Source organism: Melozone crissalis, unplaced genomic scaffold (genome assembly GCF_028551555.1).
Source record: "Melozone crissalis strain CALT ecotype California unplaced genomic scaffold, PUWL_Pcris_2 ptg000016l_1, whole genome shotgun sequence".
In the NCBI taxonomy this organism is placed as follows: Eukaryota; Metazoa; Chordata; class Aves; order Passeriformes; family Passerellidae; genus Melozone; species Melozone crissalis.
In genome coordinates, this window is record NW_026535794.1 from 18704879 (window position 1) to 18730549 (window position 25671).

The window sequence follows — 25671 nt, forward strand, 5'->3', positions numbered from 1 at the left end:
ACAGAGACGCTCCTTCCTCTGCACAAGTAACAACACACAGTACCCATGAAGTACCTACAGACATCTGTATGTAGATACCAATAAACTGATAAACTCCCTCATCTCAAAACTGATGAGATCAGAAATGCAGGTGTTTGCTAGAAAGATCCCTGACAGAAACTTTCTCATGAGAAAGGCACTGGAGAGCACGGAAACTCTACAAGGAGAGAGAACAGACATTTCACCATATGCATAATTTAAACTGGACTAATTACATGCTGGAAGTTATATTGACATAGTAGAATTTGGAAAGTATTAAAGAATTTCAGGGACTGAGAAGTCAGTGGGACTTCAAAATATTTAGAAATTTTACCACTGCATTCTACCATTCTGAGGGATCACTCCCTTGTTTGGATTGCTGTCCCCTCCCAAAAAAAATTAAAGGGGAAAAAAATATTTTAAGTATTATTTTAGATAAATCTGAATCTGTAGTGAATAAAAGTAAACAAATACAAGTCCACAGAGTCAATGAAAAGCAAGTTTGATAAAAAATGTAATAGAGCAAAAATGACTCAAAGCATGGAGATGAGACAGGTGCAGCCGATTTCTCCTCTTCAGCTCAGTTTTAAACTCTTTTAGAACCCTCAGATACACAAATGAAACCTCAAAACAAAGATGCAACAAATAAAACAGGGAGGATTTTAAGTATCAGCAGAACTTTGGCCACAAGCTTGAAGCATATCAGCCAGCTCTCAAGAGAAGGCCTCATTGGGATGAGAGACTGTTTTGACAAGTTGTCAAGTGTGTTGCTGGCCTGCTGCTTGCCAAGGTAGTCCATAATCCCTAATAATGATCTCCAGAGGTTCTTCACGCCTCAGTAATTTGTTTATTGTACAGCAAGTTACTTATTTGTTTACAGATTTTCTTTAAAATTATTCTTGCTTTTAAAAGCAGCTATGATGATAGGTAAGCATTTATTTTAAAGATAATTTATGCCTATACGAAATAATAATATGAATAAATAATTTGAATGACTGAAAACAGTAATTAAAATACTTTAAACAGAAAAAGAATTTTATAATAATAAAGTCATCTTGAAATTGAACTTACAATATAGAGTATGGATGTATATTTAGGTAGTTAGATCAATGAAAATTATTAATATTTCAATATCCAAGTGCCAATTCTACCTAAGGGATGAACATTTTCTGCTGATCCTATCTCTGTGTGCATGAGTTGTTTCCTTTGTGTCCTTTACTACAGACTAGAAAGATTGCACAACTGAAATAGTTTATACTGAAGTACTTCGGATGTCAGTGCCAACATCAATTTTACAGTGATTAATTTCTTGACCCCTAAATTATTTGAATACATTGATTTAACATGAAGGAAAATAAAGGATACACAACTAAAAGAGTTTGGAGTATCTACCGTTCAGTCCAGATTTTAATGCACTTACCTCGTGATGAGACGTTTATTTTTCCATATATTTTCCTATTTCTCCCTCTTACCCCAAAATCATGATCTGAGTTCTACTGATTACTTTTGACAGGTCATTGTCATCACCTTATGTAATTATTTATACCAATTTCAAATGAAAAAAGTTAATGCTAAATAGTATCATGACCTCCCACTGATCTTGAGGTAACTGAGATAAACAAAGATCTGTATTATGAATTGCCTTTGTTATTCAGGCCACAGAGCATGTTTAGTGTGCTTCCCTTTGAGCATGAGATGCACTGAGATACACAGAAAGAATGTGGAGAGCTTCAAACCAGAAGTTTGGCAGAGCACAGTGTGATCACCACTTTCCCCATATACACTCCACAGCATTTTGTTGTGGCTGGTGTGTCTGGCATTGTCAGGGGAAAATCAGGCTCTCCTTAATCAACAGTCCAGATAATCCACTCACAGACATTCAATAATTTATAGCATTAGATTATCATTTAGCATTCTGAATTGACTGCATTATTTGGTGGGCAAGGCAAGAATTACAGTACCAGTGTAATTCTGAGCAAACAAAACAAAAGAATCAATAAATTAATATAATAAATTCAAAATTATGTTAGAGAACAAAAAAAAATTTCAGAGACAAAGGCATAATGAGTATGTATAGAAATATGATCCATTTTAATGTACTTAAATAGAGAAGCATCCTAAAGATGCTATTTAAAGCTGAATATCATGTTTATACCACGTAATTTATTCTGATACTGAGAATAACTCTTAAGGGATATATATATCTTATAACAACAACACCAAGTTACAAGAGTCCCTTTCCAAAGGGTTGAAAGGGACATAAAACAAAACTGCTTGCCATGATCACATCTATCAGGAAAAAAAACCCCAATCCAAAACCAAAGTCCATCTGTCAACAATAATAATTTCAAAACCAGATACTGCTGTATACTCAGCTGCCAGGATTAAAAAAAACCTGCTATATACATGTTCTGTCATGGCAGAAGTAGGCTTTTCATTCCAATCAAAAGCAGTATTTTTTTACCCAAGTATACAGGAAATGTTGGTAAATTGCAACCATGATTATCAAGCCTGAAGAATGTGGGTATAGCTATTGCAAATTTAATGAAAAAGTCACTAGACTAATAAGAGCTGTGTTGTCTTATACTGGATTCAAATCAAGGCAAGTACTAGTATAGTATATGCTAGTGTTGCATTTTGGATAGGCTGTTTAGTATGCTTACAATCACAATCCAATCAAAAAACAAGAACTGAAAATATTTCTGTCTTCTTTTTGCACTTGGGCTGTTTCTTATCATGGCCTTTTCTTTTCACTGCAAGGCTGACTTTAGACCAGTATCTCTGGGTAGCTGAAAAATTTTCAGTGCTTTTGGGGACTACATTGAGCAGCAATTTTACTGGACTGTGTTTTCCACTGCACCAGGACAAGAAGTTTCCTGTTGTCTTACTGGGTGTCACCAAAATTCCACAGCTTGAAAGCAAGTATTTTAAATCTCCTTTTGATGTATTTTCCCAGCTTGCTGCATCCATACTAACTGTCATAGGCTGAAGAAGAGAGCAAACCTTTATAATGAAACCTCATTGACTCCATTTGTAAAGAAGCATGACAAGGAGATGCATCTTCACTGACGGTAACATCCCATGATATAAGATCACAGGCAGTACTATAATATATTATCTGTGGCTCTTGCAACCGTGCTTTAAAAATGTGCTCAGACATGCTTCTACTAACAGCTGCTAAAATATTAGGCCACAAAAACTGGAAAAAAAGTGTGAAAGAGGAAAAGAAGGCTATGCTTATTTGAAAATAAATATGATAAAGGAGGAAGATGCAGTAGAAAGCAGTGGGAGCAAATATAAATCTGCTTAGCATACAACTTACAAGCCTGTCACAGGACTATAAAAATGATACTGACAGTCCTAAGTAGCGTAATAAAATAACAACACAGAAAATACACAAAGAAAATACTGACATAAGAAGGTCCCTTTCTGCCTTTGATACCTGAACATTAATGAAAACAATTTTCAGTGACTTGCCAAGCTTCTAACAGATAATGACAAAAGCAAAGAAAAATCCACAGAATACTCGGACATTCTTTCTGTGTATCATTTTCAATCCAAATAATTACAAATATTCCGGACATCAAACTAAGCAAGGTGAGAAAAGAATCAGAAAGATAGCATGGGGAGAGATGAAAGGAGGTCTGAAATATGGCAGAAAGGAGAGATTATTTTATCCATGTATTAAATTAAATGACCTATTTTTAAAATACACATAAGGCCATGATTCAATCACAAGGTGCCAGAATTATGAATGAAATATTTAAATTCTACTGTCATAAAAAGTGACAGAAGTAAAATCTGAAGTCATAAGTATGTTATTAGTTACATTGCATTTTGTTATACAACACTACTTGGCACATGTTGCAACTCTGTAGCCAATGTATGGAAGGAATTTCAAATGTAGTTTGATTAAAAGAGCATCCTTGTGGGCATAAATGATGAGCATGTTCTGCCTAATTCAGAATTCCTCAGTGAATTAAAGAAAAGTATACAAAAAAGAACTATAGGATGAATAATTATAAAAAGATTACAATGAAACTATTTAACTCCCCTGGGAATATTAATCTGCAAGCCATTTGAAAGGTTTCCTTTCATGCCTCTGTTAAAGGAATTTGTATTTGAAATTGCCTGACATTTAGAAGAGCAGTTGAATGCAAAAGGAAGTCAGCTTGCAATGAAGTCTTAACAGATAGAGGCAGAAACAGTGCCAGCAAAGGTGGCTTGAGATGGCAGTCAGCTGGCATCACTAAACAAAAGACAGGGATCATATTTTCAGAGATCCATTTTCCTTTGAGGACATAATTTCACAAGACCATTATAAAATAAAATAATAAAAATAAATTGAAAATAAATTGAGGCAAAACCATAACATTTTCAAATATATATATATAAAACCTCCTAGCATTCAATTGCTGCTCTGATTGGCAAGATTCATCACTGTGATTAATTCTTGCCAGGGCTTTCCTCAACACAAGTACTACCCTGAACCAGAGAAGATGGCCTCATTCTGGATAAAAATTTACTTCATAAACAATTTCATGTCCATGGATTGTTGAAAAGTCACATACGGTCATAAGCTGCATTGGTAATTGCCTTTGCTGCATTCTTCTGAATATCAGGAACAGTAGAGACTTTTAAAAATGAAAGTAGTTTTTGAATGCCTCCTGTCAGCTGAATCTGTTGCAGAGTATGCACATCCTCGAGGCAATTTCCCAACACAGCAAGAGTTTCGACATGTAGATCGTTGAGTTCCTAATAAAAAAAAATTTTAAAGCAAAAAAAAAACAAACAACCTTGAAATCAGGACTAAAATATCTTAGGCTTTTAAGTTTGTAAGACAATTGTTGCAACTTTCTTTTGGACAGTTTATTCATACAGCAAAGTACACATTTACAAATACATATTTTCATATAATTTATTTGATGATGACTCTAGGATCCAATACAATTTATTAAAAATAGTAAAACTCCCAGAAGTTTTTAATTTACATCAAAGCGGGCTAGACAGGTACTCAGAATGTGCCTGAATTTGCCTGATCTTAAAACTTTAAAAAATTCACTAATATCTCTATGCATTGTATTTCCCATTGTGGCACCTGAACTCCAGAAGCACTAAACTGAGTCTCATAATAGCATGAACAATTATAGGAAATTGTGTCTAAAGCCATTATACAAAGTAAACTCAATTCAAAAATTGAATAATAAACATTTTGGGAAATGTCTTTGCTTCTTTTCTTAGTAAGCTAGATATCCTAGCTTATCTCATTTCTATCAAAGTTCCCTCCAAGTAAGTAACTCTTTGTTCTTATGTCTCTCTTCCATAAAATAAGTACTATTTCTCATTAGTCATACAAACATACAAACATCGGCACCAAGAACAAAAATAATCTTAAGGCAAGTAAACCGTACATTGTTTTCCAGTATATTCAGAAGGCAATCTAATCCCTTATATTCTTCCAGTAATATCCTGGTTTCTCTGTCTTTGCTAATTACTTCTAAGGTTTGAAGGGCCAAGGACTGAATGACTGGATATTCAGATTCCAGTAGTCCCAGCAAGGGTGGAATTACATTCAGTTCCCGAACTGCAGCACGGTTTTGAAAATCCTGCAGTAAAATAGTCCAACAAAGAATGTTAGTGATAGAGAATATAACAATACATCAATTTCTCACTTTGCAGAAAGAACACAAAAAAATCTGAATTTAGACATTAAACAATGAGTCAATACTGCAGAGCTTCCAGTTTTGCAGACTTCTTTCTTTTAAGCTAAGAATCAAACTGAATGTAATCAAGCCCCAGAAACCTGAAATTCTAGGGGTTTTCTGCATGACTGACATACTCACCACAAAATCTAGTCCTGTATAAAAAAGCCTATTCACTTTTTATTTTACCATGTTTGCCTCAACATAAATGTTTCTTTGAGAAAGTTTTTTAATTTAGTTTCACCATTTTCATTTACCTTCAGTGGGAGGAAAACAGTGTTTTGCACTCTGCTGTGGTTGCCTGGTTATATTTTCTTTTGTTTTAGTAATTATAAAATGACAATTTAAAATTTCAACTTTAAACATTGAATGTGCAGCTTAATAAAAAGACAGTAGTTGATTATATTAAAAAAGAAAATAAATAAATAAATTACAATTTGCTTTTAAATAGCTTATTGCACATGTGCAGCATGCAATTATCCTTATCAATATAAGCAAGCACCAGGTGCAGTTATCCAGATATACCCTGCAACAAAGACAGCGAGATAGTAAAAAAGGAGAAAGAGTAAAATGTGATTCTGAATAGACATGCTCTGATGCCCCAAAAGAGATAGAGTTATAAACTGAATTCATTACTGAATTGATTCGCTTAAGCCATGGGAAAGAACTGCCACACAAATGCACCATTCTTTTGCTAAGCAGCATATGGATGACATTAGTGGAAGTAGCCAATAACGAATCTATTCCTCCCAGTATGGAAAGTAGCTGTTGACAGCATTCACCTATCATTAAAAGATGTTCCAAATTGTGCTATGGACTTGCTGGTCAAAACAAGAAACAATGCATTTGGTAGTTCTTTAATTTACAGGGTAATTCCAGCCTTTTGGATAGACAGATTACAACTCTCATTACTAAGATTAACATTTTTCAACTAAGACAGAAGGCAAATAATTATTTAGTTTTAAAAATCTGAACCTCATACTGATTTTACTTTTACTGTAGTACAGCACAGACAAATGCATTAAGTTTAACAGAATTTAAAACAGCTCTATTCATAACCAATTTCACATTTAGGGACACAGGCGCAAGGACTCAATGTTTCAAAAACATTCACAAACACTGTGGAGTAAAGGGAGCAAATATTTTAAAATTACTAAACCCCACAGAGAATTTCAGGGGTAGAGGTGCAAATGCTTAACTGCCTCTGAAGTTTAACACAACAAACAAGAGCAAACTTTACCTGTACCAAAAGGTAGATACACTCAAGTGAATTCTTCGTAACATCAGGATCAGGGCTACCTAGCAGTCTGATCAGTGGTTCTAACCCACCTTGCTCAAATATTTTTACTTTAGTAGTATATTCAACAGCCATATATGCTAGACAAAGAGTAGCAAACTCATGGATAACTACATCTTCTGTGGGGAAAAAAAATAAACATTTTGATTAAGTTTTATTCAGCACAGAATATTTTCACTACTTCAGTAGAGAATTAATTTTCATTTAAAGCATTATTTGAAGTCAATAAACAATAGTTGTTAACCATACCCAATATGTCCATAAACGTCTTGTTCCATCTGTACAACACAAAACACTACTCAGTGAGCTACAGAGCTACTCCTATAAAAACACTTACCTATTAAACATGTACTAAGAAATATCATTTTACAAGGTAGATTTTATTAAATTGTCTGATAAAATGGCAATCATAAATTATTTCTGACTTGTACTTTTGCACAAAGAATGAATACTATAAGGTACCTTCTGGAGCCAGCTGTGATATAAGTGAATTTGTGACGTCCAGTTCCCTCAGTAACTTCCTCACATCATCTACGATGAAGAAAATACAAATATCAAGTCATTTGTTTGGCAGTCTTGGCTGAGTAAGAAACAGAATCTTCTCCAAGCAAAATGTACTTATGGTTATTCCCCGAGTGACAAAAAGACCTGACTGGGAAAGACACACAAGTTAGACCAAGATCATAATGGGCCCAGAAAAAAAAGCAGAGACTTTCAAGTTGCAGATGACATTCTATGACATTTGATACACATGAAGCTGCTCTATATTTCATTGAAACTTTATTCAAAATACTTCCATCTAGCAAGCACTGATTAAATACTGCATGATTTTAGCTGCCAAAGAAGTCATACCCTGATAGTTAAAATTATTTGTGGTTAAAATTATCAAATTAAAAGCAATCCTTCTGTTGTTTAGTTTTCAAGCCATCACTTTGCAATTTTGTGCTGACGCCAGCCCACACAGCAAATGGAAAACATGAATTACACAGGTCTTACTAAAATCACAGTAAAGTCTTTCAGATTGCATTTCTAATGTTGTCAATGGCAAAGTAGCAAAACCTCAACCCTTGGATAGAAAAATCAAGTAATATTTTTTGGGACAGACTTCATGTGATCCTACAGGGCTGTGTTGTTATTATCAACATATTCAACATGTTGAAATGTGAGGAAAAAAAGGTATGAGCTTAATTTACTTCTAAATAAAAAACCAATTAAGATGTGAATATAAATGGGAGATATTTGTTCATTCAAATCCATGTTTGTGCAGCACCACTGACAATATGCTAATGTTGAATTAAAAGTAATCTAAGAGGGCAAGGTCCAGTGCAGCATGACAAGCAGCTGATGAAAAGACTGAGAGTGTGGCTGGGATATCCTCATGGAAGACAACTGGGTAAGACATTCACCAAATTAAGACCTGTTTAATTACATTAATCAGATACAGGTCTATAAAGCACTATAAAATAACAGGCACTGAAACTCAACCTTACATCACTATAGTCTGGGCCATCAATATAGGATTTTTTCACATGATCAATCTCTTGTTTTGATGACCACACACTGAAAAAGAGTAAAACCTCGAGACTCTTACTATTAGAAGCCATGATGCCAACTACCATGACGGCATTTCTGCGTACAAGTGGATCTTCGTGTGAGAGGAGCTTATACAGATGTTCCAATGCTCCAAGACCAAGAAGTGTCACCTTGTTTTCATCACCTGAAAAGGAACTGGGTTAAAAGCCCAAGAAAAAGACCAGCAACCTCACAGCTCTAATGAATCTAGGTAAAACCACTACCAATCTTTTATTGAACAGCAGAACCAAAGAACAGAGGTCTGACAGCTCCTTTGAAGATCATCTGATTTACACCCCTAATAAATATGTGTCAGATAGTTTAAGGATTAATAGTATCTCAGATTAATTCACATTTTTCAAGCAAAGGATGCTTCTGTCTATTGGACACTCCACTCAGTTGTTGGAGAAAAATGGAAGTGGAAGTACAAAGGAAAGCTTCCTACTTAGCAAAGTATAAGTGAACAGTATCAGGTGAATACTGTACACCTGATAAAATTCAGGTGAATATGCATTTTATTTTCCTCCTCTCTTGCCTCCCAATTGCATTTTTCCCAACATAACAGTTCACTGATTCTGTGAATCTTTACTATCCCTCAAGGGAAGCAACTACCAGGATTTGCATCATTAATTCCTACCTGAGATTTCTAGCACCTAAGAATGAAGTGTTTTGTAGCTGAATAGGTGCTGGACATGCAAAGAACAGAGGAGTTTAGTGTGATGACAGCTTTCTGTTCCTGCTCACACAAAACACACACAAGCCCCAAGAAACAAAATCCCAATCCTACTCCTACTCTCAGTTCCCACAACATTTTCTAATGAACCGTGCCTGCCCTTTCGGGCTACAAGTGAGAAATGTGAGAGGAAACTGGAGATCTGTGCTCATTCTCAGGCCAAGACATGCTTAAAACGGAGAAGGTATTCTTTATTATGGGACTATATTTACCAGCAACACTCCAAAAAATAGATTAACTGCAATTAATTAACTGAAAACAACTCCTTCTCTTGTGCCACACCACAAAGTTAGAGTCTACTCTTCTGGAAGATGACGGGAATATCTACATTAATAATTTAAAGGATTATTCTTTTAAACATAAAAGACATAACACATCTGTCCTGCAGTGTGACATATTTTGCTGTGCACAGGAGAGAAGGAGCCAGCAAGAGTTTATGGTTCATAGCTGCCTCCCAACAGTGCACATTCTCTCTTCACATACTCAGAATTTGATCTCATGCCCTCAACCAAGCTTGCCATATTAAGCAGAACCTAAATATCTTTCAGAACCCAGTGACCCCTAGCCAGCTGTCAAAGACTTCAGCCATTCTCACAACTTCATCAGTGTTGGTAATTTACATCAGTTTAATAATCAGCATATAAATGCATAATTTTTAAAGAAAACACAAATGAAATGGAAATTAAAATTAAACCAGATTAATCAGAGCAAGAATACCACCAGTGCATACCAATGTGAGTGGCTAACATCGAATAACATGGAATAAGTAGCAGACAACTTGGGAAATTATGTGCTACATAATTTTAGCCTTTGTTATACAGCTGTTTGTCTCCTGAGCACCTTGAACATGATGTTTAGCTATAGATTATACAGGAACCTTTGGAAGATTTGGAATCTTGGAGACTTGTTAGATTCCCAACTCATGCAGAAATACGCTTGATAAGGGAGGCTGAGCAGCCTCCAAAGAATCACCTGTACAGAAACACCAACACAGCAACTTTGTGTCAAAATAACTGAAAAGGCTAAGAGGCTCTTGTCATTGAAAACTGAAGTTTAAAATTACTACACTGGTACAGATGTTTCAAACTCCAACATAAAAATAGAATTATTTCTCAGCTGCAGATCTGTTGCTTATAAAAACCTGTATCTATCTTATATTAAAACGAGCTCTATTAAATAGTAAACATAAAAATCTCCAACAAAATTATGAAAGTTTCCTTCATGCAAACTACAAGACTTTATTACTGCAACTACAAGTTGTATAGACATTTCAAAAAATACCCCCCAAACTTCAACAGATGTCTTTGAGGAGAAAGTAAGATTTCAATGCTAGGAAATGAAACAACTATCAAAATATAAGCACTGCAAAACAAAGCTTATGGCAAAAATACTAACCTTTTGATGCAAATTTATATAGAGCATCACATGCTTTGGCCAAAACTTCATTTTCAGGAGAACTAAGCATTAGCACAACTGTTGCTGGTGTTTTGCTTTCAATCGTTAAAGGATCAAACTAAAAACAAAACAAAAAAAAGGAAAAGAAAAGTTTGTTTTATACTGAGTCTTCCTGTGTGCTGCAGTAGACTCCCACATTTCATTTAAAATAAAATAAAATCTTGTTTGATATCTACACTGAATAAGAAACATTAATGAGTCATTGTTTCCTTGGAAAAGTCCAATTTTTTCAGAGTCATTTTTGAAAAATTAGAAAGAATAATTGACTTCCAAATAAATACAACCATTATTTCATCACATATGAGGATTTTGGGAAAACCTTCATGCTTCCCTGCAAACCTAGAAATTTTTGAAGGTAACAAGCCATGTAGTTGTTATACATGTAAGAGCATTCTGAGACTGCAGAACCAGACATGAGAAGTTTTTTTGAGCAGCTGTACACAGAGCCCGTGGACTCAGCAGGTGTACAAGGCAGAGGATTTCGTTACTCTGTGGCAATATCACTTTGCTGCTGCTTAAAAAATAAAAGAACACTTTCTGTGCCTTTGTCAGCTCAGTTCACCAGCTCACCATGATCCTGTACTAGATGAAGTACTTCCAAGATATAATTCCTGCTCACCCAGCTAGAAATGATACAAAGGTTTCATTTCCATTTCTGAGCTCTCTCATGCAGAAAGAAATCTTCCAACAAATCGGACAGTTTTCACCCTCTTAATAGACTCCTTAGGACTAACATCACTTGAGCAAGGGAATCCTCTAAAAAAGCCTTTTGTTTCCTAAGAAGACTCAAGGAATTCTGAAAATTCTGCTCATTAAAAAGTTTTAAGCCTCCTTGAATTTAAAGTAAATGTTAACGTGGTTTGTATCCTCACACTTCAGGCTTATACAGTATCTGTGTTACATACAGAAACTACTAGATACTGCAGTCATGCAGTTTCTCAAAAACAATGTGTTTAAAATATAGCAGATTATAAAATAGCAATACAAATTAATTTTAAATATTATTACAATATATTTACATATATATTTACAAATATCAATAATTTGATTTACTTCATAGAAAAAGCTTGTAATAGCTACATCAGAGGTACATGTATAATATTTATACATTCATCTAATACCAATGTCAGAATTGCACTCCTCCATTTTCACCATTTCTCATGTTTACAAGTAATTGTATAAACCCCAACTCAATGAAAATTCCTGGGATTTAATGACAGGTTGGCACATGAGCAGAGTGAAATTAGTCTAATCTCTACCCATTTGATTAGACATTAGATTTGCTACTACTGTATGCAATATTCAATAAGCACGTTCCTATTAAAAGCACCTTGGTGCTTAAAATGCAGCAAAAATAGTCACTGAAATAAATGTATCTTTAAGAATCAGAGGCCTGAGCAAGTCAGAGATTAAGGAAGAATTTCTTTAATGTGTGGTGACTGTGCACTGGAACAGGTTGCCCAGAGAGGCTGTGGAGTCTCCCTCACCAGAGCTATCCAAGAACCATCTGGATGCAATCCTGTGCAATGTGCTCTGGGATGATCCTGCTTGAACAGGGAGGCTGGACCAGATGCCCACTGTGGTCCCTTCCAACCTGACCCACTCTGTGATTTGCTGGGAGGTAATGTTGTTCATCAAAACTATCATAGAACTGCTTATGACTTCTCCTTATCATCAAGTCAGCATAGCTAGTGTTCCACCTTTTTTTTTATCCAAGGCTTGCATCTATATCTTCATACATTATTGCAGATTCTTCCTGTAATGGCACATACAGGACATTATATATGCTAGAATAAAATATTTGAAGTTACAAACAACCTTGAATTAAACACAGAAATTTAACTAGTTTATAAGCAACAACATTTCCATCTTTCCATTCCTATTCAGAAAATAGCAAGTTAAATGAAAAAGAAAGCTATAATGTGTCTTTGATCTTGACTTCTGTGTATGTTTGACCTCAAAGCCATTAGCAACTGAAGAGCATTTGGGATTTGGTTTTGGTTTGGAATTTTTTTTTTTGTTTTCTTGTTTGTTTTGGTTTTTTGTTTGTTTCTGTTAGGTGTTTTTTTTTGTTTCTGTTATGGATTTTTTTAGGGGGGAGGGGGGTGGGTTTTTTTCACGTTTTGGGGTGTTTTTTACTTCCATCAACTTAATTTAGTTGAAATTAATTGTAATACAAAATATGTTTCCAGTCAGACCAAAGACCCACCTAGTCCCACATCCTGCCTCTGACAAGGACCAAGTAATAGGTGTGGGCAAGCAGATGATCAAATTTTACTTATATTCCCTCTCAGATACCAGCTCTGCAACCTAGAGAACTGGAGAATCTAGTGATTTTATCTGTGTTCAAAAAGTCCAGGAAAAATTTTCTACGTAATTTTTGAAACCATCTGTATTTTAACACTCTTAATATTCTGAGACACAAGTACCACAGTTAAATATTCATAAAATAACTGTGCCTCTTCTTTGTTTTAAAAATACCACCTGATAATTTTATTTATCCTCCACAGTTCATTCACTATAAGAAAAAGTGAAATAAATTACACTCATTTGCTTTTGCTGTATATTCATCATTTCATAAGTTTCTATGATATTCCTCTTCACAGTGATTCCTTCTGAGAATGAAGAAACAAACTCCCTTTGATCTCTCCTAAAACAGAGATCGCTCTGTCTGTTCTTATTGTCTTTCTTAGTTCATTCTTTGTTCATTCTGTTGTCTTTCTATAGTTCAGCTCTACCTTTTTGGGATGGGAACACCAGAACTGTTAATGGCATTCATGTGCATGTACAGGGAATTTCCTAGTAACATGATGTTTTGTCTTTTATTTCTGGAAGTTGAAATTTTGTACTTATTCACTTTCTCCTACTTAGGAACTAGATGCCATTTTCATGAAAATATCCACATTATTTCTGGTACACTGGAAGACACAGCTGCAGAACAAAAATTCCATGACTGCCAACTTCTCCCCATTACGACATCTGAACAATAACTTGTTTTCTCACCTTTGCTTCCTATTTTATAACCAGACATTATTACTACAGAGTAATTGCTTTTTACCTGTTCATCTTTATGAGAGTGAAAAGCCTGGTCTGAAAACTTTTGGAAAAGCTAAGCAACTGTACCAATTAGAATACCATTATCCAAAGAATACCCCTCCAAAGAATTCAAGTAGATTTCATACCTCAAACTCTCCTCGACACAAGCACCAATGATTCTTCCCCATTACTATCACACTTATAAATGGGTTTGATTTTTTTTTTCAAGAACTATTTCTACCAATTAACACAGGACAGAAGATAAACTTCATGTAATTATTGCTATATTTCCTTTCAAAAGCACAATTTTCTACCATCCATTCTTCTAGTACCACATTTTCTGATGTTAGCTATTTTTCATTTAGCACAAGACCTGGGCAAGCACTATTTATTCCAACTTGGGCAATTTTATCACATTTATTTTAGTGATTACCACATTGCTTTGTCTTTTGACAGAAAAATAAGTAATTTTGCTTTTCTTTCATGATTGCAATCACCTAATAGTGTTTCCCCTAAGAAGCCTCTTGCATCTAGTCAATTTGAAAAAGCTTTACTGCAGTTTTTGTATCTCTCCCAAAATATTTTGATACAGGATGACAGTGCTTTTATTTCTCATTTGGGAGTGGAAACATTTTTTTGTTTTCTCATTTGGATGAAAATTCCACATTTTTAAGGATGTATTTATCTGCCAATTATTCTATTGTTTAATCATGCTGGTTTTTCTTTTTTTTTAATCCCTTAAATTTGATTTAAGGTCAGTTTTAACCTTTCATCTCTCATAGAACCTTCAGAAGCACTACAGATATCTTTACTACTCTTAGTACCTTTACCTAAAAAACCAGATTTTAGTAGATACCTGGATATGCTAAATATTTCAGTTCTGTGAGTGTCTGATCTCCTGTACTAACAATAAACCCCAAGATATTCACTGAATCACAAATAGTTGATATTAGAAGGCACCTCGAAAGATGATCTGGTCCAGCTGCTCTGTCCAGAGCAGGGTGAGCTAGAGCTCAGGGCTAGTGCACAGTCTGATTTTGAGTAACCCCAAGGATGGAGACTCCACAAGCTCCCTGGACAACCTATGCCATGCTCTATCATTGTTAAGGCAAAAGAGGAATTTTTTTTTCTTATGCTTAAATGGAAACCTCCTGGATTTCCCTTTGTGCCTACTGCCTCTCATCTTTTCACAGGGCACCACTGAGAAGAGCCTGGCTTGATTTCTTTACTTCTTCCCATCAGCAAGTTTCACACTTACAAGACTCCTCCAAACCTTCTGTCAAGACCAAGCAGTCCCAACAGTCAGTCTCTCCTCCTGAGACAAATGCTCCAAGACTTTGTTCCACTAAGGCCTCATCTCTCTCGCACCAGAGAACGCAGAACAGAACACAGCGCTCCAGGTGTGGCCTCACTCACCAAAACTGAGTGAAACACAAGAGTCCCTTCTCCCAGGTTGCTGGCAGCACTCTGCCTGATGTCCAGGATTTTGTCAGCTTTCTTTGTCCCAGGTTCCCATTTCTGGTTCATGTCCACCAGAATCACCAGGTTCTTTCCTGTAAAGCTGCTTTCCAGCTGGTCTTCACCCAGTCTCTACCGGATATTCTTCCCCCAGGTGCAGGACTTAGCCATTTCCCTTTATTGAACTTAATTAAATTTCCAATTTCCCATTTCTCTAGGAAATTGTTGAGTTCCCCCTGAATGGCTGCACAACCATCTGGTCTGTCAATCACTCCTCTTAATTTTGTATCTTCTGCAAACTTTCTGGGTGTGCACTCTGTCCCATCATTCAGGTCACTAAGGAAGAGGTTGAACAGTATCTGCTCCAGGATCACCCCCTGGAGCAAGTGCCTGGCCTCTAACAGGATCTCATGAGGCTGATCACAACCTTCTGAGCCTGTCAGTTCAGCTACCTTTTGGTTCATTCACACAGTCTGTTTATCTCTTCTGTTCTTCACCAGTTTACCTATGAGGATGTTACAAGAGGCAGTTTTGAAAGCCTCACTAAAGTAAAGTCAAATTAATATTTAGGCGTTAATCAAAAGAAGGTGTTTATGTGGGGACAATTTCAGGAGCTGACTGTGCCAATTCATACAATCCACTTTTTTTAACATCAGTCTTGTGAATTAAGCCTTTTTCAAAAATACTCAGGTATCTATAGCTTTCTTTAAGTGATAACACTTCAATATTTTCTCTAGGGATAATCTCAGGCTCCCCTTTCAATATCCATGACCTAGCTGATGATCAAATAATAGTATTGTCTAGACCAAACTTAATGTAGATATCATGTGAAAAGTCCCTATCAATCTATGTCAAAGCTAGCATATTTTATCTGCCTGAATTGCTGTCTTAGGTCATTCATATAGAGATAGTGGCTCAAAGCAACGTTTTTCCTCTTGGAGACCAATTCTCAGAACAGAGAATACTAAAAGACAAATTAGGAAAGTTAGTGAAAACAGAGTCCTCAGGAATACTTTCTGAAACATATAAGCAGTGGCTAGGCTAAGAGATGTATTTCCCACCTGTTCCTAGAAATCTATAAAAAATTAGTGGTCATCTGCAGTACCATATATTCTCAGAGCATTCCACATGCACAAAGGCCTTCTTTTATAAACCCGTCTACATTATCTCAAGGCTTCTTTTCTTGGACTTGACATTTTCATAAACAGATTATCAATCACAAGATAATAGCTAATACATCTTTTATTTTGTCTGCATCTCATTTCCTGCCATCTGAAACACCCAGGTGAAATTTAAAGTTTTCAGATTTGATTTTACTCAATCATTATGAACAAAATTCTTATTATGGTAAGATTTTCTTCATTAATAGTTAAAATTATCTATTTTCATGTTTAATACTGTCCTGATATGACACATTTCTCCTACTACAACTGCCAGAATAGACATGCTAGGCTGAAGTACAATAAGGGTAAAAACTAAGCCAAAAGCTGTAGATGCTATCTGGAATTCACTCTTTCCAATTCATTCCTTTTGATAGTTTTACTGACTTTGTCTGTGTATTCACAGGTTATTGTAGTACCTAGCATGCTGTACCACCATTTTCTCTAGAAAATCTAATTGTATATTTGGGATATAGAAATTGTGGTGCTGCATCTACTGATTTTCTAGCTATGTACTTCAGCTCCTCTGTACGACTTTAATGTGTTGCCATGCCTTTCAAACGTTTTCTTAGGCTGCAAAGATACTTAGTCTTAATTTCTCAGGCCTGTTTGAATTAGACTCATCCACATACACCTTCTTTGTGAGTGAATTCTTTATACAGATAGAAGTTATGTTGAGCTTTTATGCAATTTCCTTTCATAAGGATTTATTATTGATTGAAGGTTATGAATTACATTTGTAATATTCACCTTTCCACAGAACAGCTAGGTAAACCTGATGTCAACTGCTATGTCTCAGTGAAATCATGACTATTGGATATTACTGTCTTAGTCAAAACTATATATGCTTATTTAATATTGAAATTGCAATGTAGTTTCTGCTGACTTTTCTGTGACCTTTGAAAAAGCTCTCGCAGTACTACAACTCTTTACACATAAATCCATTGGGTTTTTTAAACAGTGTAAAGAACTTGGCATTTAGTGGGACTCACTGAAGGAGTGGGACTCCCTCTGTGGGACTCATTGAGGTCCCTATTCTCATTAATTTTCTTGTTATTTGACACAGAGTTGATACTGTACTCTTTTCAATGTTTCTGTATTTCCTCTACTTCTTTCTGAAGAAAACAACTAAACTTTAAAAACTAGCTGTGTTTCAAACAATTGTCTTTTTGGGGGCCTCTTTGTACCTTGTGAATTTACAGAAATTCTTGAAAAGTGTGCTAGTATCAGACCCTTAACCTCCACCTTTTGAAAAAAAAAAGTCTCTCTATCACCATTATTCTATATTTGGCTACAGCTTCTCTACTTTTCACTCTACTTCCAATGACAACAGAAAAACCTAAACTGCTTCTTAAGACTGTACATATTTGCAAAAGAGACAGAGTATGTAGTATTATTCAAAATATTTGTCAAATTTTGTGTTCTGTAAAAAAACACAGACCTATCTAGGCTTTTAACTCTTTCATCCTTAAAGAAAGAGAATGTATTCACAGTTGAAAAGACAGGCAGATTTCAGGTCGCTCTTCTCCATTCTCCTTTGATTTTTACAAAGAGAAAGCTAACACTGTTCTTCAAATAAAAAGAAGCCTGGATTGTTTCATACATAACTGTTTGCAATGCCTGCCAAAGACAACAATCTCTACAAAGAACTACACATGCCCAGTCACTCTGGTTTGTATGCTGTCCAAGAAAAGCAGAAACAGAGACATCTTTAAAAGCCATTTTTAGAATAATGTGGGTAAACTAGGAGAATAAGGAACTATGTAAGGACGGTAGAGCTGGGCCTGTAATTGTGTAATGTTTATTTTATAGCACATAGCAGTTTATAAACTTACCACATCCTTGGGTGGAGACTCTGTTTCCTTCTTTACTTTTTTACCCATTCTAAAAACAAACAAACAAACAAAAAATAAAAGCAGGCAAACAAACTCCCTTTTGTGTTTTAGGAACCAGTTTACCAGTAATTCAGGGAACCTTTTAAGACAGACTTTCTTATTCATTTGACCCTCCAAATCAGTCTGAAAATTTCTTTGACATAGTAATTTCTATAGAGAAAGTAGTCCCTCTTTCTAACATTTGTACACATTTGGTAAAATACATCTGTCAACAATATATATAGCTAAAAACTCAGCACAGGCTGAGGCTGTAATGTGGTACAAATACACAGAATATCCCTTTCTGTAAACTAGTTTTATCTGCATCTATAAATCATATACGAACTTGAAAGTCCCTTTAGGGCATTTCCCCATGTTTGTCTATACATTCTATGTTGGCAAACATTCCATACAACTGCAGAATGTACAAATCAGTTCTACCTTGAAAACATGGCTCAAATACAATTTGAATTCTATGTTCATATTTCACAGGAGACAAAAATCAGGTCTGCAGGTATTAAGAAACAGTTCTGCACAGTATAAATGTCATTGATTTTTAAAAAGCTGCATTTATTTACACAAAGTCCAGCTTGTCTTATTAATTTTTCTTTTTCTTTTTGTATCAGCACACGTGCACATAACCAAGAAGACCTCCTCAGCTGCATCTAATAGCAGCTTCTGAAGCATACGGATGTAATACCTCATGTGGACCTAATTTCATGTAGCTTGCAAAACTTCAGCAGAGCCTTTCAGCTGAGGTACAGGCAAAAGTAAAGGGCAACATGAGCCACTAGCATAGAACATAACTCAAGTTATGGCAAACTTAAGTCTGTTTTAACACTGTGTAAAAGTGAAATGTGCACCGCTAGTACCCCTTGTTAATTGCTTGGTTAGTTCTCAAAGGGAGACCACACATTCACCCTCAGCCAGAGTTTATTGAGAGCCTACCTCTGCTATAAGAGATTATTTTCTAGTGCAGCATGAGCTGTAACCTGGATGCTTATTTGTTGTTTTCAACAAAAATTTCAAGCTGTTCTTGAATTTTCCAGTACTGCTCCTCTACCAATCTCTGCAAATAAATTAACACAGCACTAATGAAAGCAGTTGATAAAGCACATCCTAAAAACAGATCTGAAATTTCAAACTTCATAGGCAGGTCACTAATTACAGTTTTGAGAGGAAGATCCACACAGCCAAAGACTTTTCAGCTTTAATCTGCTTTATCCTTTTGCATCTGTACACACACACACATGAAACACACACACACAAATTCAGTGTGTCAAAAAGCACAGCTTTGGCCAGAGACAAATTATTTTATAGAAAGAAATGCATAAGAAAAAGCATAAGGACAATTTACTGACAGTATATTCAACAGGTGTGATGGACATACTACCTTCTGATTGATGCAGTCACTGTAGAAAGTAAGACTCATGCACACCTGCAAGAACCAGATTTAGATGGACATTCAGGAAATCTGCGTTATTTAGACTGTGCTAGATCCCGGTATGGAGATACAGACACATACTCAGAATCATTCAGTTCAGCTCAATTCATTTCAGATATAAATTAAGCTGCAGTCATAAAAGGCAATTTTAATTCTGAGTGAGTTTAATTAAGTTTAAACCAACTAATTTTAAAAGTTAATTAATGCAAAATTATTTATAATGTTATATAATTAATGTTCTCAGATTCAAATTATATGTATTTCAAGACCAAGAATAACTGAGGCTTTTAATGGCAAATATTTCTTCACTCTGTATAAATACATCCAATTTCTGAGCATATTTTAAAGAAACTTTTACATATTTCTCAGTGTTCAGAAATATTTGGTTCCTTAAAAATTTTCATTTAAAAACAAGCAATGTGATTTGTAGCAACAAGCAGAGAGAACAGGTCTATTACTTTACTCTCAGTTATGCCACTCAGTCTATTTCTTTGGTGCAGTTACTAATCTAAGTTTCAATACATTCTGCCATCAAACGTTGGTGTGAGCTTTGTTTCCATAAACCTCTCTGTATTCAGTGGTCATTCTCTGACTTGAGGGAATGATGGACATGGAATTCTTTGGCTTACTGATAATTAAAAATGTGTCTTCAGCATTGAACTGTAATTATCACAGACAATCAATGTGTACAGGTATTGAAAGGCTACTGACCCATAAAAGAGCTTCTTTATTCAAATCCCTTTCTCTCCAAGATAACTGCATGCTGTCTTTTTCTCAGTAGGTTCTCAGTTAACCAATCTAAATATTTAGAATTTGGACAATTGTAGTAGGGCTTAAATTTTTATACCTAAAAAAATCTGGCTTAATGTTTCCTGTAAAACTTATTTTAAAAATGAAAATTATTCACCAGTAATTACCTGTACATGTAATTAAATTAATTAATTCCTGGAAAAACTTGCTGTTCATGGCTTGGATGGGTTAACACTTTGCCTGGAGGAGACTCAGGGGGACCTTACTGCCTGAAGGAGGGTGCACTAAGGTGGGGGCTGGTCTTTTCTTCCACATAACAAGCACTACAGCAAGAGAAAATGGCCTCAAGTTGTGCCAGGGCTGGTTTAGATTGGATGTTAGGAAATATTTATTCACCAAAAGGATTGTAAGCATTGGAACAGGCTGCCCAGGGAAATGCTTGAGCTGCCAGTCCTGGAGGTATTAAGACATTTGGTGCTCAGGGACATGGCTTAGTAGTGGGCTGGGCAGTGCTAGGTTAAGAGTTGGACTTGTTCTAAAAGGTCTTTTCCAAACTAAACGATTCTATGTTTCTAAATTTTAAAGACAAAATAATATTCTCATTTGAGTAATATCCTCTACTTCATGTCCTGCACATTTCTAGAATCATAGGAGCATGCCCTTTCTACATATGTTTTTTGAGATTAAAGGGTTGATTGTTTTAAATCATGTAGAGCTAGAGGTAATAAAGTACTTTGACCTAACAGATGTAGCCAATACATAGCCAAGCAATCCATGAAGTTATCATTCCATGCTACTTCCTGTCCTTCACCTGGAATTTATTGTCTCAGTGGTAGACAACCTAGCCTGCTTTTCCTTCTCCAACCCAGTTTTAGTGCAGTGGTGCAATCAGGTGGTGTCTCTCAAGCAGCAGGACAGTCATTATGTCTAACTAAATCCTCATTCCAAAACCACAATCCCCAAAGCTCTCCCTCAGCTCTGGCTATTCTTAGTGCCTTAGCTCAGTAGGCACTTCCCTGCTTCACTCTGAACTTCATTAGCTTTCCCACAGGACCAGAACCACTCCAGTATGAGCATCCTAAGTTAAACCCATATCCAGAATCCATGAGTAGTGTCCCTTTAACAAAACTAAGTATCAGCACTAAAGTTAATCACTCTGCTTGATAATTGATGGAGATCTAGTCAACATATTCAATAGCTCTTAAGGCAGATTCATCTTAAAGAAGGTACCTAAAATGGAATAGCACCTTAAAAATAACTACTTTTTCCTCGGACCAAGACCAGAGTCTGGAGTTGTTAGCTCATGTATTTACATTGACATTGAAGTTTGTGAGCTAAGTTTATTACCCCATTTCTCCACATGAATCCACATGCCAGGCTAGGTCTGGCAGACACTATCATAGCAGACTGAACACCAGCAGAACCAGGCATACAAAAAAACACAGCCACCTTGTCTTTTTTGCAATGGCTGCAGGAACAGGCACACCTCCAGTTATATCTCTATGACCAGAAAAATCTGCCTGTGAGGGGAAAATGATTTTGCAGAAGGTACAAATGCAGATTTTTTGGTTCAAAGTGGAAGCCTCTAACTTCTAAACTATTTTATCAGGAACTGGCATCTCTGCCATGTCAAATAAAATACAGAAAATTTATTTAGTTTTTGGAAGAGTTGCTGCAGATGCCTGCTCAGAGGAGCAGACTCCAAGTACTAGATCATAAGATAATGGTGGCCCTGATCCCTGTACTTATTTATTTTTACTGTGATGCTTTAATGTGAATAGTTGCTTTTCCCAGTGTAAATAGTCTCTTAGATTGCAAATTTGAGATATCCACTTATTTCTAGTCACTACACTTTTTATTTTTTAAAAACACAAGATGATGGCAAGCAAGTGAGCTTTAACAAAGAAAGAATCTATAAATTGTACTTTGAAATATGAGGAAATATTTCTGATTGTTTTTCTGTTTGAAATATTGAAGTCTTATAAATACTTCCTTTACCCTGTTAGAGTCCTGTTGCATTCACCTAAAGAACATAGTATTTCCTGGGTTTAAATCAGACAATGCACTTAAAAAACACTTCCTGTTCCATTTGCATCTTCTGTTTTCTAAAACCTTAAATAACAGCTGCAGCAACCTAGGACCCTGCACATAGTGTGAGAGCTGAGTCAAAGAACAGGAATAAGTCAGGGGCACTGCCAGCAGTGGAACTTACCTCTTAGTCAAGGAATCAAAGGTCTGGGCTCAGAGCAATTAGCCCTGTAGAAAAGCAATGCAAGGAGAAGGCTTTAGAAATAGCTTCTAACCAGTTGTTTCTTACATGATCCACTTTCAAATTAACAGTCCAATTCTTAAAGATAGTCTCAATCTGTGTTAGTACAACCTAGCCACGATTTTCAAGTTCTTACTGAAAATGATGCACAAGTGAGATTCTTTTTGCCTTACAGGTGATAATTTCATAATGTCAATTTAGTTGAGCAAATTTAATTGAAGTATAGCTGTTTATTTTTGTCTCAGAGAAAGTATTTTTTTTTTCTTGTGATAACAGTGAAAATTGCCTATAAATCAGTCATTATCATTGACTATTTAAACTGATTTTTGTATGGACATTCTAGTACTGCTGCCCTCCAATGGAATCAAAAGATAATCATATCATCAGCAGACAATCTCACTCCTTTCTTGAGTCCATAAAACAATATGTCCTCTGTATACGAGCCTTAATATCCTCATCATTCTCAGATAGCTTCACCTTAACTAAGAGAATAATGTGGAATAGTCTTGAAACTCCTTTCCTTCTCCAAAATTCTCCTTTCATCTTTTTTTCTGCCCAAAACCTTAAATATGGATCAATAGACTTCCCTTTCCCTGTGTTGTCATGACAGTGCAAGCATTACCACACTATTAAAAAACTTGGCTTCATATAATAAGAGAGTTAAAAAGAGATAGCAGGTCCAATTTAATATTCAGTTCCTGCAGATATAGATATTTGTGCCATATGAAAATAATACATTATATGGGAGACCAATTAAGTCAAGGCCTTTGAATTTACCCACTGTTTTATCTGTGTGCATGTGTGTATTTGTTGAAAAAATTATGAGGAAGTTCCACCTGAATGAGGAAAAGCTTCTTTACTCTGCAGGTGATCAAGCACCGGAACAGATTGTCCAGAGAGGGTGTGGAGTCTTCCTCACTGCAGAGATTTAAGAACCATCTGGATGCAATCCTGTGCAATGTGCTCTGGGATGGCCTTACTTGAGCAGGGAGGTTGGACCAGATGACCCACTTTGGCCCCTTCCAACCTAACCCACCCTGTGATTCTGTGATTCTGTGAATAAGAACAGTTTTCCACATGGCTGATCAGTATCCAGCCTCCAGAATGACAACAGACAAATGTTTCTGATAAATGCCTGAAACTAATCCCAAAAGTCAGATTTCTTCCATCTGTTACAGGGTTTCTATTTCCCTAAAGTACCAAGGTTTAGATCTCCTAAAGTTTTTATGTTCTTCCTAACAATAGTAGCTATTTTTACTGTCCACATAAACGCCTAATCCTTTTACTCCTCATTCTTAGACATGCTACAGCATATATCCAATTGTCAAGTGTCCTGTATAAGGAACTACTCCTTAGATTTAAAAATATGTAAATAGTTTAAATGTGTTATTCAATCCAACACAATAATCCCTCCTTCTTATATTACAAGTTTAGTTACCAGATGCCTTGACTTGATCTTTTCCACCTTCCTTTATAAGTCACTGTACATTCTGATTTACCTCCTTTCTAAGCTGTCTTAATTATTTTTTTCCATATAGGTTTTCCAGACATGTATGTTTCCTGTCTCAGAGTCCCTCTGTGACTGTTAAACCTTTCTCAGATATGACGTACCTAATGAGAAATACTGTAATCAATTCTAGAACACTACTGACTTATTCGAGTGACATTGTAACTTTCAGGGTATTTATTTTAACCCAGTTTCCTCAGTGAAGATTTTCACTAAGTTATCCACATATGGTAAACAGCTCATTTGCTCAGTCGATCACAATTAATTTAGATTTACTTCTGAAGAGAATATTGTTCTAAGTATTCCTGACATAAATTACACTGCTTTCATCAACAATGAGTTTTATTTGTCATGGTGTTACTAGTTCACCCAAATGCAGAAGTGCTCTCAGAAATTTCCAAAAGTCTTCTTTAGTTGTAACAAATTATTTTAATCTCACCAGAATATTTTTACTTCTCTATGTTATTGCTAATTTCCAAATTAAAATGAACAGATTGAATAACATCAGACCTAGGATCTATCCTTGGAGAATCCAAGCTGTGACAAGATGAATTGAGGAGATTTTCGAGTGTGATTCTAAATGTCTGAGGTGCATAGTGAAATCCCTCATCCCATGAAAAACAGACTAAATAAAAATTGATTTAATCTAAACCAAATGAGAGACACTAGTTGCACAACCATTATCTGAACTATAATAGCCGGACACTTCCCATTCAGAAGGCAAAGATGGTCTGACTCAGGAAGAAGTACTAGTAAAAAATTAAAGATACTCCTAAGATTTTAGCCAGCTGTGACAATCTACATGAATTAAAATGAATGCTTCCTCCTGTCAGTTTCATGGGAACATCAGGGGAAAGGGACATTCTGAATGAGTGGACTTGTCCCTCTCCCCATCACAGCCACTACATCATGTTAATCCCACCTATCACACTGTATCTTAAAAACCTTAAATATTTTTCTCACCTCTCTCATTAAGAAGGTATTTAAAAAAAGTTGTTCAATTATTTCAACTACTTTCTTTGCTGGCATGTATGAAAATATTATTTATAGTAAATATTTGTACTATACAATATATATTTACTGTATTCTCTGCCTGCCATATAGTATATTATATAAATTCCACATATATTTACAAACATAGAATCAGAATACATTTAGAATCCTAGAATGGTTTGGTTGGAAGGGTCCTTAAAGATCATCTCATTCCAGCCCCGCTGCCATGGGCAAGGACACCTCCACTAGACGAGGTTGCTCAAACCCCCACCCAACCAGGCCTTGAACACTTCCAGGGATGGATCCACAACTTCTCTGGGCAACTTCTTCCAATGTCTCACCACCCTCTGAGTGACTATGTAACCTAAACCTACTCTCTTAGATTTTTAAAGCCAGTCCCCTA

At 35.8% G+C, this 25671-nt stretch overlaps 1 protein-coding gene across 2 annotated transcripts in view; it reads right to left on the reverse strand.

Annotated features, from left to right (window-relative positions):
• ARMC3 (armadillo repeat containing 3) overlaps positions 1-25671 on the reverse strand; it is a 61969-nt gene that overhangs the window by 32510 nt on the left and 3788 nt on the right. For both annotated transcript variants that reach the window (XM_054273594.1, XM_054273593.1), the window contains exons 2-9: positions 22712-22755; positions 18267-18315; positions 10718-10835; positions 8609-8734; positions 7480-7548; positions 6961-7136; positions 5430-5624; positions 4590-4773 (exon numbers count right to left, since the gene is read on the reverse strand). In XM_054273594.1, coding sequence (XP_054129569.1) covers positions 4590-4773; positions 5430-5624; positions 6961-7136; positions 7480-7548; positions 8609-8734; positions 10718-10835; positions 18267-18314 — 916 coding nt within the window. In that variant the 5' untranslated portion in view covers position 18315; positions 22712-22755. The remainder of the gene's footprint in view (positions 1-4589; positions 4774-5429; positions 5625-6960; positions 7137-7479; positions 7549-8608; positions 8735-10717; positions 10836-18266; positions 18316-22711; positions 22756-25671) is intronic.